The sequence below is a fragment of the Pelophylax lessonae genome, assembly GCF_965119305.1.
Source record: "Pelophylax lessonae genome assembly, chromosome: 2".
NCBI lineage: Eukaryota > Metazoa > Chordata > Amphibia > Anura > Ranidae > Pelophylax > Pelophylax lessonae.
This window is the reverse complement of record NC_138769.1, coordinates 381,197,883-381,210,796: the sequence shown is the minus strand read 5'-3', so window position 1 is coordinate 381,210,796 and position 12,914 is coordinate 381,197,883. Positions and strand designations below refer to the sequence as shown.

Below are 12,914 nucleotides of genomic sequence, written 5' to 3'. Positions count from 1 at the left end.
TTTGACAGTCGACATTTCAGTGCATCTCTAGAGGTTTCAATAATATTGTTTTGAAATCTTTTCCGTTTTAGAATCTGGCAATTACAGATAATCTCACTAAAGTAGTATTTGTGCATTTTTGGATTAAGAAATTGCCTGGTCAGGACAATGGCATATAATTATCATTTATTGTTTTAAGAATCCATCACAAAAAATACACTCCAACGGTTTTATCCAGCCCCAACTGTGGATCAGTTCAAATGATTAAACTTGCTATCATATATGACTTCACATCCCAAAACCTCACTCACATCACTACAGTTGGGTTTAATGCTATCCATAGGAGTACTTATCTATACAATGTGCCAGTTTTTTAAAATAGGGACAACCCATTGAATAACATATTCCACCACATACGTTATATTACAAAAATATACAAGTCTTCATAATAAACTATAAAAAAAAAAGCTCTTACAGGTACGGCATCAGTGCGGTTATCCTTCCACACTTCTAGTAGTGCAAGAACCATGTCTTTCAGTTCAGTGCGAGACAGAATACCATCACGATCAACATCAAATACCTTGAAACAAACTAGATAAAAGAAAAGAACAGGCATACTATTAGATATGACCAGGCTAGCAAAGATACCCTACATTCTTACACAAGGAACATTGTCACCATTGTCTAGCGTATTTGGACTACTACAAAGGTCTCGGATCTCTACACTCTACATTGGGTACATGCTGTTTAGCCTTGCTTCCAAACGTTGAACATGCAATGTGCTACTTAACTCTTTTAAAACGACATTTCATTACATGTAATGTCTCTCAAAAGACTTCAGTGACTAAAGTAAGGACAGGAATGAATTCATTATGGACGGACTGTTGGATATATAAGAAATTTGGATATTCATGTATGGCAAGATAACAGACTAAGCCATGGGTGTTGCTAGTATTTAGCAGTAACCACAAGATTTTTTACAATGGGGTGACCGGAGGTAATAGATTAATGCTAAGATGTAGTCAAAAACTGCCTGACAAACAAATGTATCCCTTCCATGGATTTCCAAAAGTTTGACAGGAATGTACCCTTAAAACATTTATTAATATGATGCATGCTAATCAAAACAACAAACTCCACTTTTAAATGTTTTAAACCACTTGGGCTCCAGAAGGTTTTACTCCTTTCATGACCGGGCCATTTTTTTCTGTTTAGCACTGCGCTTTTTTCTGTTTCAATGGTCTTCATTAATATTTTGAAAATAATAAAAATAAAAGGAGCACTGTGCAGATCAGTGAACAATCCTTGCATGCTCTGTTTAAACAATAAGAAATGGTACATAAGTGGGGGGGAAACAGAACGACAAAAAATCTTGGCAGTTGGGTTAGGTCTACTCTAAGATCACAGGTGAGCGTCTGACCACCAATGGAAGTGAACAAGATTAACATGTTTTGTGTTATAACATAGATCCTGTGAAGAAGAACAAGAACATTCGATCCATACGATCATTCCTTGAATCATAAAATGGGACAATAAAACCCCAGACTTGATATCAAGACCATTCTAAAACAAACACCAGAAGTAGCACTGCACTACTTTAATTAGTAATTGCTTGGTCATGTAACACTGTACAAAAATTTATGTAATTTTTTTTCACACAAATAGAGCTTTCTTTTGGTGGTATTTGATCACCACCGTTTGATTTTTTTTTTATTATATAAACGAAAAAAAAGACCAGAAATTTAGAAAATTATATTTTTACTTCCTGCTATAAAATATATACAATAAGGAGAAAGAAAAAACAAAAATTTTTGACTTACCGTAAAATCCATTTCTCTGGTGTTCACTGACAGACACAGCTCCTGATCTTCTTTACCATTGGATTATACTGCCCCCTACAGGAGTAGGACACTAGGTGGAAAAAAAGTCTGGTTACGCCAAAGGGCAGTCCCAGGGGGTATACTCCCTCTCTCTGCTAAAAGGTACTCCGTTTTGTTACAAGCAGTGTCAGAAGGATTACAACTCCACAGAGGGGTGGGTGCTGTGTCCGTCAATGAACATCAGAGAAATGGATTTTACAATAAGTCAAAAATCCCATGGGCAGTCCCAGGGGGTATACTCACTCTCTCTGCTTTTTTGTTACAAGCAGTGTCAGAAGAATTACAACTCCACAGAGGGGTGGGTGCTGTGTCCATCAATGAACATTAGAGAAATCGATTTGAAGTCAAAAATCCCATTTTCTCTTTCGTTCACTGATGGACACAGCTCCTGATCTTCTTAACCATAGGGACGTCCCAAAGCAGTGCTAAGCATTAGGGGTGGGAACAGTGAAAAATAAATTCCCAAGGCTAAATATGGCCAGCCAGGAAAACAGGAGATTAACCAAAACTGGAGCTCACCTGAAAAAAACAATACCCCCTCAAAGAGGCCGGGTCCTCAAAACAGCAGCCTGCAAAACCTTGCGGCCAAAGGAAGCATCCGCAGATGCCAACAAACCCACTTTACAGAACTTTGTAAAAGTGTGCACCGATGACCAGGTGGCCATGACTGACGCCTGATGATGGAAGGCCCAGGAGGCACTGAGCGCCCGAGTAGAGTGTGCCTTGACAGGAAAAGAAGGAACCTGACCCTTGATAGAATAGGCCTGAATCATTGTCTGTCTGATCCATTTGGAAATGGTCGCAGAGGAAGCGAACATTCCTTTCCAAGGCCCATCTGCAAGCACAAATAGAGAGTCTGATTTCCTAAAAGACTCCATAGCTGCCAGGTACACCTTAATCGCCTGGACAATATCCAAGGCATGCAAAGCAATTTCCTTCAGAGGTTTTGACCTGGGACACAGGGAAGGCAATAAAATGTCTTTATTCAAATGAAAATCGGAGACAACCTTTGGAAGGAATGACAGGGGAAAAGGCGAAGAACCACCTTATCTCTGTGAACCAAGTAAGGTGAACAACGGGATAATGCCGCCAATTCTGACACCCTGCGCACAGAGGTGATAGCCACCAAAAAGGCCACCTGAGACAGCATAAGCAGAGGAATATCCCGAACATTCTCACAGGGAGGCTTCTGGAGGACCAAATTGAGGTCCCAAGGCAGTAACAGAGACCGCACTGGAGGAGCCAAGTGCCGAACTCCATGAAGAAAAGTATGCACCAGGGAGTGTGAGGCCAAGGGCCGTTGAAAGGAGACCACCAAGGCAGACACCTGACCCGTCATAGTACTCAATGCCAGTTTCTTTTCAACTCCTCATTGAAAGAAGGTCAAGATCCAAGCCACCGAAATAAAACGAGGATAAACCCCAAGAGGCTCACACCACATAATGTACATCTTCCACGTACAATGGTAGATCTTCCTAGAAGAAGATTTTCTAGCTTTTAACAGCACTGGAATCCCCGACTCAGACAAACCGCTATCCATCAGCACCTGGCGTTCAAACAGCCAAGCTGTCAAAAGCCAGCAACTGTAAAGCAGGATGGAAGATTGGTCCTTGGGACAGCAGATCCTCCCTGAGAGGAAGCTTCCAGGGAACGTCGGCGACCAGCCACACCAGATCGGAGTATCACGCCCGACGAGGCCAGTCCGGAGCCACTAAGCTGACCGAAATCCCTTATGCCTTGATCCTGCATAGAAGTCTTGGCAGAAGCTTGAGAGGAGGGAAGGCGTAAATCAGACAATACTGACCCCACGGGGTCACCAACACGTCTGTTGCATCCACCCGAGGATCCTGAGACCGAGCCACAAACCTCTGCACCTTTCTGTTCAGCCGAGACGCCAACAAATCCACCTCAGGAATGCTCCACCGGAAACACAGCTAATCAAACACCTCCGGATGAAGGCACCACTCCCCTTGTCCAACGCCTGCCGACTGAGGTAATCTGCCTAACAGTTTTCCACCCCGGGAATGTGTACGGTGGAGAGGGCTGGAACGAACCGTTCTGCCCACCTTTGAATGTTGGCTACCTCCAGAGCAACCAGGACACTTCTAGTGCCCCCCCTGGTGATTGACAAAAGCCACGGCCGTGGCATTGTCCGACTGAATGTGCACTGTGCATTCTGAAGACAATCCGTCCAATGTTCCAGGCACAGTCTGATCGCTCGCAGTTCCAAGACATTGATCAGTAGTCTGGACTCTTTCAGTGTCCAGATCCCCTGGGCAGAACTTTTGCCAAGGACACCTCCCCAGCCGGACAGGCTGGCATCCATGGTGACCACTGTCTAATACAAGGGGAGGATTAGCCCAGCCAAAGCGCCGGAGAAAGAAGCCACCATATCAGGGACTCTTTCGTTCACCGGCTCAGCTGGATCTGATAGTACAGAGACTGCGGAGTCTGGTCCCATTTGTCCAGAATCTCCCTTTGTAGGGGCCTCGTATGGAACTGTGCAAACGGAACCCCCTTAAAAGGTAGACACCATCAGGCCCAGCACCCGCACGCAAATACGGAGGGATGACCGCTTTTTGCTAGCCCGTTGCCCAAAAAAACCCTCCACCCGGGACGCAAAGGACTCCAGGACCGCCGTCAGTACATCGATGGATGTTTGCGACCCAGGAGGCCCCGCAGCCCCTGAGAGGGGATCAGGTTTGGAAATGTGTTCCAAATACTCCATTAATCAACAGGGGGACCCCACAAAAAAGATGTAAAAACACTGCTAAAGGACACCCCCACCGCTCCGGCAGCACCACTTAGTCGCCAGTAACAGAGCATCTATTCGATCCCCAACACAGAGGGAGATGATCCCGCCAGACTCACCACCCAGCAAAAACAGGTACCTGCCGCCACCAGGATAATCTGCACTCCATGTGCAGCGATCAGGAAGCGAAAAGATCCAGGAGTCAGCACCAGGGGATAAGAAGGGGCTCCCACCACCAAAATCGCCACCCAAAGGGCTCCACTGTCATGGCCGATGCTATTTTCAATGGCAAACCACGCAAAATGGCCACCAGACTACACAAACATGGCCCCTGTACATTGAGCACACAGGCTATAGCAAAATGGTGGCCCTGCACGGCACCATGAGGCTCCCAAATCCTCAGAAAACAGAACAGGCAGGAAGGGGGGCCCCAGGAAGGAGCACCCAACAGGTACAGCTCCCCCCACAGCCGATCACCAAGTCGCCATCCCCGTCCGGTGGACTATGTTGTGGCCGACCTAGCGCAGAGCTGAGGTCTGCGTGCACTCGCTGGGCAGAATAGACTGGATCTAGATTATCCAGCCCATCGCCCAGTCCAGCAGTTGATTGTAGATCTCACAAGAAAAACCAGGAGAAGAAATCTATCTAAATAGAAAAAATTTGCCGGGACCAGATATCCCAGCAAGGAACTAGGTCCTTACTCCTGACTAGGCAGAAAAAAACTGAGTACCTATAGCAGAGAGAGGGAGTATACCCCCTCCTGGGACTACCCATAGGCGTAGCCAGACTTTTTTTTTCTGCTTAGTGTCCTACACCTGTAGGGGCAGTATAACCCAATGGTTAAGACGATCAGGAGCTATGTTCGTCAATGAACGAAAGAGAAAATCTAATTTCTTCATAAATTAAGGCCAAAATGTATTCTGCTACATGTCTTTGGAAAAAAAGAAAAAAAATCCCAATAAGTGAATAAATGATGGTTTGTATGAAAGTTATAGCATCTACAAAATATAGTATATATACTGGAAAATGTATTGATTTATAGTAGTAATGGCGATGATCACGGCCTATAGTGGGACTGAGATAGTGCATGGGACAATCTGACACTAACTGATACGGGGTGGGAACTGATATCACCAGTCACACTTGATAATACTATACAATGCCACTGTACTAATGACACTGGCTGGGAAAGGATTACCATCCAGGGTGATCAAGGGGTTAAGTGTGTGCCTAAAAAGTGTTAATGTGTGTAGTATGTGTCGCTTTTTATTAAAAATCTATTTGCTTCTTCTCCCTGCATGCCCTGTACCCCCTGCATGCCCTGTACCCTGTAGGAGCAGTCCGTTCTCAGTACAATGCAGCTGGGTGGGTCCTAAAGAGGTTAAAGGAAAAAATAGGGTTCCTGGTACAGTACAAAGAATAAAGCAATGAGTTAAAGATTGTTATTTGTTCAGACGAGAAAAAATTAAAAATGAATTAAACATGTATGTTCTAAGGAAGCTAAGCGAAAATGTTATATTTTTTATGGATGTTAACCAGATTTTTAGCTTTCATTACCTTAACAGAAAACTAGTTAAGTAATAATGAGCGTAAAAAGATCATAGAGCATGTACAACATAAAACTGATCACACATTTATGCTCAATAATGAGAAAAATAAATCAACTACTTAAATCAATGAGAGTCAGGAGCCATAGAGTACATTAGGCAAAGGTGACCATTAACTTTGGCAGAGAATACTCTCGGCTTTGTCTGTAGGGAGTTGTGCACACACTGATAATTACATTTTTGTCTCTCTGCTAAGGGTCCCCGGCAGCAAGCAGACAGCCCACAAGAAATTTCCTTGAAGTCTATGTGGTTGTCACGGTTCTCATCAAATGCATTAAATAATCCTGTAAAAAAGAAAAAAAGATAAATAATTAAACATGGACAAGAACTCTAGCTGAACCAAGATCAAACTGACTTTACTTTGTTACAAAAACATAAAATCTGATTTTTAAAAGGTACATGGCCTCAATATTAGAACGGGCTTGACATGAAAAAAATCGGTATAATTTGTATTTAGTACAAAAGCATTTGGAAGATTGGTCAAAGCAGTGAAAACTGCAGTTCAAGGTTTCTAAATGTAAAATAATGCACCTAGAGAAAAAGAATCCCTTGTCAGAGTATAACATTGGGGGTACAGAGCTAGCCAACATTACAGAAGAAAAAAAATCGGGGGTCCTTTTTTTAAATGATTAGTATGCGGGGCAATAGCAGTGAAGAGATTCCGGCTAAAGTATCTACTGTCTGAATAGCACATACACGTCCAGGATTCTCTATGTCTTGCACTGTTCCCGAGTGGCCCCCTCATGCATGAGATTTAAACATCCTTGTCGGTTCCTGAGGAGAGCTGCCTTTCTTCTGCTGCAGTTAAGTTTAATTCACTGAAATCCCTCAACCCTGAGCTCGTCTCTCAGTCACTCTGCTCTCTCCTATCAGCACATAAGCCAAACAACACAGCTGACTCTTTGCAATGCTTCTTCCCCGTTGCAATCGGAGTTCTGTTGTACAGAGAATGCAAGAGTCTAATACCAAAGTCAAATTTAGGGAATGACACTGTTTACAAGTAATGGGAAAAAAAAAAAGATGGGATTTTTGACTTACCGTAAAATTAATTTCTCTGATGTTCATTGACGAACACAGCTCCTGGTATTCATAACCACTGTATTTGTATATAGCCACAAGGAAGGGCTACCTTTAGCGCTTGCTTTGAATGTGCGTTGATATTTGTGCTAATTAAATTGCCAACAGTGTATCAAGAAAATATGTAAAATTAATATGAAAATGGTGCAATGATATAATATCAAATATGATGAGTAAACATATAGTGTTTAAATAACAGTGCAACATATAGTAAACATATAGTGATTAAATAACAGTGCACTGTTATTTAATCAAAATGAAATAATCAAATTTAATCAAATTGTTATTTAATAAAAATGTTTTCAATTTTTTTACAGCATTTATTTGTTGCTTTTATGTATCACTAGCATATGGTTTACCTTGAACACAACTATTTATTTGAAGGAAGCACTATAGGTTTACTCATCATATTTGATATTATATCATTGCGCCATTTTCATATTAATTTTACATATTTTCTTGATGCACTGTTGGCACTTTAAGTAGCACAAATATAAACGCACATTCAAAGCAAGCGCTATAGGTAGCCTTTCCTTGTAGCTATATACAAACACATTCCCTACCTTTACTATAGCAGCTGCACCTTTACACATACCTGAGTAGTTATCTACAGTACTACTGTGGTCCATTTGGCTCGAGGGATATACTACAAGTTTTTATCCACACATTCATAACCATTGGTTTACACTGCCCCACTACAGGAGTAGGACACTAGGCAGAAAAAAATTCTAGCTACATCCATGGGCAGTCCCAGGCGGTATACTCCCTCTCTCTGCTATACACTCAGTTTTGCAACAAGCAGTGTCAGGAGAATAATAACTCTGCAGGGGGGTGGGTGCTGGGTCAGTCAATGAACATCAGAGAAATGGATTTTACAGTAAGACAAAAATCCCATTTTCTCTTTTGTTCATTGACGGACACAGCTCCAGGTATTCATAACCATTGGGACGCCCCAAAGCAGTGTTAAACATGAGGGGTGGGAACAACAACAAAATTCCCAAGGCTAAACATTAGCCAACCAGGTAACAGGAGTGCAACCAAACAACTGGAGCCAACCTGAAAAAAACAACACACCCTCAATAAGGATCAGGTCCTCTTAAACAGCAGCCTGCAAAACCTTGCGGCCAAAAGAAGCATCCTCAGATTCCAAAACATCGACTCGATAAAACATTCACTTTGTAAAAGTGTGCACTGACCACCAGGTGGCCGCCGTGCAAACCTGCATCACTGACGCCTGATGACGGAAGGTCCAGGAGGCACTGAGCCCCAGAGTAGAGTGCGCCTTGACAGGCGAAGGAGGAACCTGACCCCTGATGGAATAGGTCTGGAACACCATCTGTTTAATTCATCTGGCAATGGTCCCAGAGGAAGCGGACAACCCTTTTCGAGGTCCATCCATGAGCACAAATTGAGAGTCTGACTTCCTGAAAGACTCCATAGCTGCCAGGTACACCCTAATTGCCCGGACCACATCCAAGGCATGCAAGGCAAATTCATTCGGATGTTTAGGCCTGGGACACAGGGAAGGCAACTCAATGTCTTCATTCAAATGAAAATCAGAGACAACCTTTGGAAGGGGCGAAGAACCACCTTATCACTATGAATCACTAGGTAAGGTGAACAACAGAATAACGCCACCAGATCCAGCACCCTGCGCACAGAAATGATAGCCACTAAAAAGGTCACCTTCTGAGACAATGTGAGCAGGGGAATCTCCCAAATATTTTCAAAAGGAGGCTTCTGCAGAGCTAAAAGCACCAAACTAGGATCCCAAGGCGGCAATGGAACCTGCACTGGAGGAACCAAAAGTCGGACACCCTGAGGAAAGGTACGCACCAGGGAGTGTGTGGCCAAAGGTCATTGGAAGAAAATTGCCAAAGCCGACACCCGGCCCTTGATGGTTTTCAAAGCCAATTTCTTTTCAACCACCCATGCTATTTACCAATAAATTTCTGTTGCAGTTTTAAAGCTTTCACTCATGGTCAAAGAACTCTCATTTAACCTGAATATTATCTGAGGTATCATAAATCTCATAGCTTACGGGTAACAATTTCCTAGCTTTCAACAGGGTAGCAATCACTGACTCAGATAAACCCCTATCCTTCAGCACCTGGTGTTCAACAGCCAAGCCGCCAAAGCCAGCCACTGCAGGATGTAAGATCGGTCCTTGGGACAGAAGATCCTCCCTGAGAGGAAGCTTCCAAGGAACGTCGGCAACCAGCCACACCAGGGTGGCGTACCAAGCGTGGGGAGGCCAATCCGGAGCCACTCACTCGCTCAGAATTCCAAGATCTTGATTGGTAGTCTGGACTCTATCAGCGTCCAGATCTCCTGAGCAGAAAGCTTGCCGAGGATGCCTCCCCAGCCTTACAGGTTGGCATCCGGGGTGACCACTGCCCAATACAAGGGGAGGGAGGATTTTCCCAGCCGAAGCGCTGGAGAACGAAGCCACCATATCAAGAACTCCCTCGTTCCCCGACTCAACCAGATCTGATATTCCAGAGACTGGGGAGTCTTGTCCCATTTGGTCAGAATCTCCCTTTGAAGGGACCTCATATGGAACTGTGCAAACTGAGCCACCTCGGAGGTAGACACCATCAGGTCCAGGACTCGCATGCAAGTCTGGAGGGATGATCATCTGTTGGACAGCAGGAGACAAATTGCAGCCTGCAATTTCTGGAGATTGTCCAGAGGAAGGTGTACTCTGGCTAAGGCAGAGTCCAGAGTCAGGCCCAGATAGTCCAGCTTTGTAGACGGAACCAGAGCAGACATCTGAAAATTCAGAATCCAGCCGACCTCCCGCAGACTCCGTATTGTGATCTCCAGATTGTCCACCAGAGCAGAGGGAGACTCTGCTCTCAGAAGGAGATCGTCCAAGTAGCCCAGTCCCGCAATCTCCCATTGGCGTAGCAAGGGTAGCACAGAGGTTAAAACTTTTGTGACCCGAGGAGCAGAGGCGAGACCAAAGGGTAACGCTACAAACTGATAATGATCCTCTACCACAGCAAAGCGCTGGTGACTGGTACACATTGGAATACGAAGGTAGGTATCCTTGATATCAATAGAGGTGAGGAAATTCCCCTAAGGCAGGGATGCCACCACAGTTCGAATGGACTGAATTATGAACTTCTGTTCCCGCACAAAGCAGTTTAGTGCCTTAAGGTCTAGGATTGGATGCACTTTGCCTTCCTTCCTGGGGACTGTGAACAGGTTTGAGTAAAAACCCTGAAAATGTTCACAAGTCAGAACCGCTTGAAGAAAAAGGTCTTGTACCACCCTTAACAGATCCTGTAAGTGGTCTGGGGACAGGCATAAGTTGGAAGGAAAAACCTTGCCGGGGGACAAGAGCGAAACTCGATCTTGTAGCCAGACCGAATTACTTAGTGGACCCACTTGTCTTGCATGGGTCCAGGAACCAGCAAAGAAGTCCCCCCACCCCCGATGGTTGCCTTGTTAAATCTGGAAACCAGAGGGACCACCACCGATGGCACAGTCCACTTCATAAGAAGAGACTCCTCATAGGGGTAACGCCTAGTAAAGTAATTAGGGACCCCACAGGGACGCTTTGGTTGTCCCCACTCCTTAGCGACAATTCTGTCAAAATAGGCGGGGAAAGGAAATACTTCTGCCACTCTGGATGGCTTGTAAATGCCAAAGGGTACATGTGCCTCCGTCGCAGCTTCAGCTGTGTGTCCTTCATCTCCAGGGTTTCAGGCACAGATACAATCAGTGCTTCCACCAGCACCTTTTCGTGCCCGATCGCAGATGTCTAGGAATCATCCTCACTATCAGAGGATTCCAGCCACGTGGTTGCAGACCCAGCAGGGTGACCCACATCCACGACGGCCAAATCAGATTCAGGATTTGATGAGATAGATGAGGCAGGGGAAGGCGGGGGGTGCTTTATGCTAGCCCATCGCCCGCAAGCCACCTCCACCCTAAAGACTCCAGGACCGCCGTCAGTGCCTGAATGGATGGATGAGACCTTGAGGGCCCCGCAGCCTCAGAGAGTGTATCAGGTGAGGGGATGTGCTCCAAAGACTCCATGAGTCACCAGGGGGACCCCCACAAAAATTGTAAAACACTGCTAAGAAAAAACCCTCACCGTCCTGGCAGCACCAACTGGATGCCATGCACAAAGCACCAAGCGATCCTCAGCAGTGAGGGAGAGGACCCCACCAGACTTACTACCTGCAGGGACAAGCACCTGCAGCCACCAGGATAATCTGCACTACATGTGCAGAGATCAGGAAGTAAAATGATCAAGAAGTCAGCACCAGGAGATAAGGAGGGGCTCCTACCGCCGAAATTGCCACCCACAGGGCTCCACTGTCATAGTCGCCGCTATTTTCAATGGCAAATCACAGCAAAATGGCCTCCAGACTACACAAACATGGCTGCCATGTACAGACCACACAGGCTACAAAAAATGGCGGCAACATGAGGCATAAAGGGACCCAGCATTGGGAAACCAGGCATCAAGGAAGAAGGGAAGAAGGGGAAGCCAGGGGTCCGACCGTCCGAAGGAGGGGCCCACCTCCACCACAAAACCCTCCAGGGGGAGAGGGGAGACAGCTACTCACAATAGCAGGAACCAGGCCAGCACCACTCCAGGCAGATCCCCTCTCCATCAAAAGGGGGGGGGGGCTGTTGGCCAGGAGGAACGCTGCGACTCGGGTCAAGACCCGGTCGTATGTGACCTCGACAGGCGTTTAACTCACAAGCCAGCCCCTGTCCGGTAGGGCTATGTCGCGGCCGACCTAGCACAGAGCTGAGGTCTGCGTGGGCTCACTGGCCAGACTGGGGTGACCACTGGATCTAGGCAGAAAGAGTGGCTATAGCAGAGAGAGGGAGTATACCCCCTGGGGCTGCCCATAGGTGTAGCAGAATTTTTTTCTGCCTAGTGTCCTACTCCTGTAGGGGGCAGTATAACCCAATGATTATGAATAGCAGGAGCTGTGTCCTTCAATAAACGAAAGAGAAAATATAATTATGCCCTTTATATCTCCCTGAAGCTTTAAAAACCTCGATCATTTGCATAATGTTCTCCCTGTGTGGGTTTTCCCCGGGTACTCTGGTCTCCTCCCACACTCCAAAGACATGCTGGTAGGTTAATTGGCTCCTGTCTAATATAGCCTTGATTATGTATGAATGTGAGGTAGGGACCTTAGATTGTAAGCTCCTTAAGGGCAGGAACTGATATGAATCAGTGTTGCCAACCGTCCGTATATTCACGGACAGCCCGTAAAATCTGGGCACTTTTCTCCTGCCCGTAAATGCCCGTAGCAGGAGAAAAGTGCCCGTTAAAATGATGGCTGCAACGAGACAATGTGACTGCGCATGCGCGGCGTGCGCCTCGGTCATCTCCAGACACTTCTGAACTCACTTGTCATCTCCTGCTCCGACTCCGAGTCCTCCCCACCTGACGTGACCGCCTGTGTGTGCCCTCTGCCCTGCCCATGGCCCGGCGGGCCCGCCCAGAATCTTGAATCTTCCCGCCACTGCCGCCGCGGCTGCTACCTCCCCCAGCTTGAGCCTATAGGAGCCTGTTGCCGGACCGTGTGTGGAGAGACTGAGACCCGACCAGCCCAGGACAGGACTGTCTGCAGCAGCGCCACC

At 45.9% G+C, this 12,914-nt stretch overlaps 1 protein-coding gene across 2 annotated transcripts in view; it reads right to left on the bottom strand.

Moving 5' to 3' along the window:
- USP32 (ubiquitin specific peptidase 32) overlaps window positions 1-12,914 on the bottom strand; it is a 781,032-nt gene that overhangs the window by 185,616 nt on the left and 582,502 nt on the right. For both annotated transcript variants that reach the window (XM_082245728.1, XM_082245729.1), the window contains 2 exons: window positions 6,395-6,502; window positions 455-570 (listed from right to left, as the gene is read on the bottom strand). In XM_082245728.1, coding sequence (XP_082101854.1) covers window positions 455-570; window positions 6,395-6,502 — 224 coding nt within the window. The remainder of the gene's footprint in view (window positions 1-454; window positions 571-6,394; window positions 6,503-12,914) is intronic.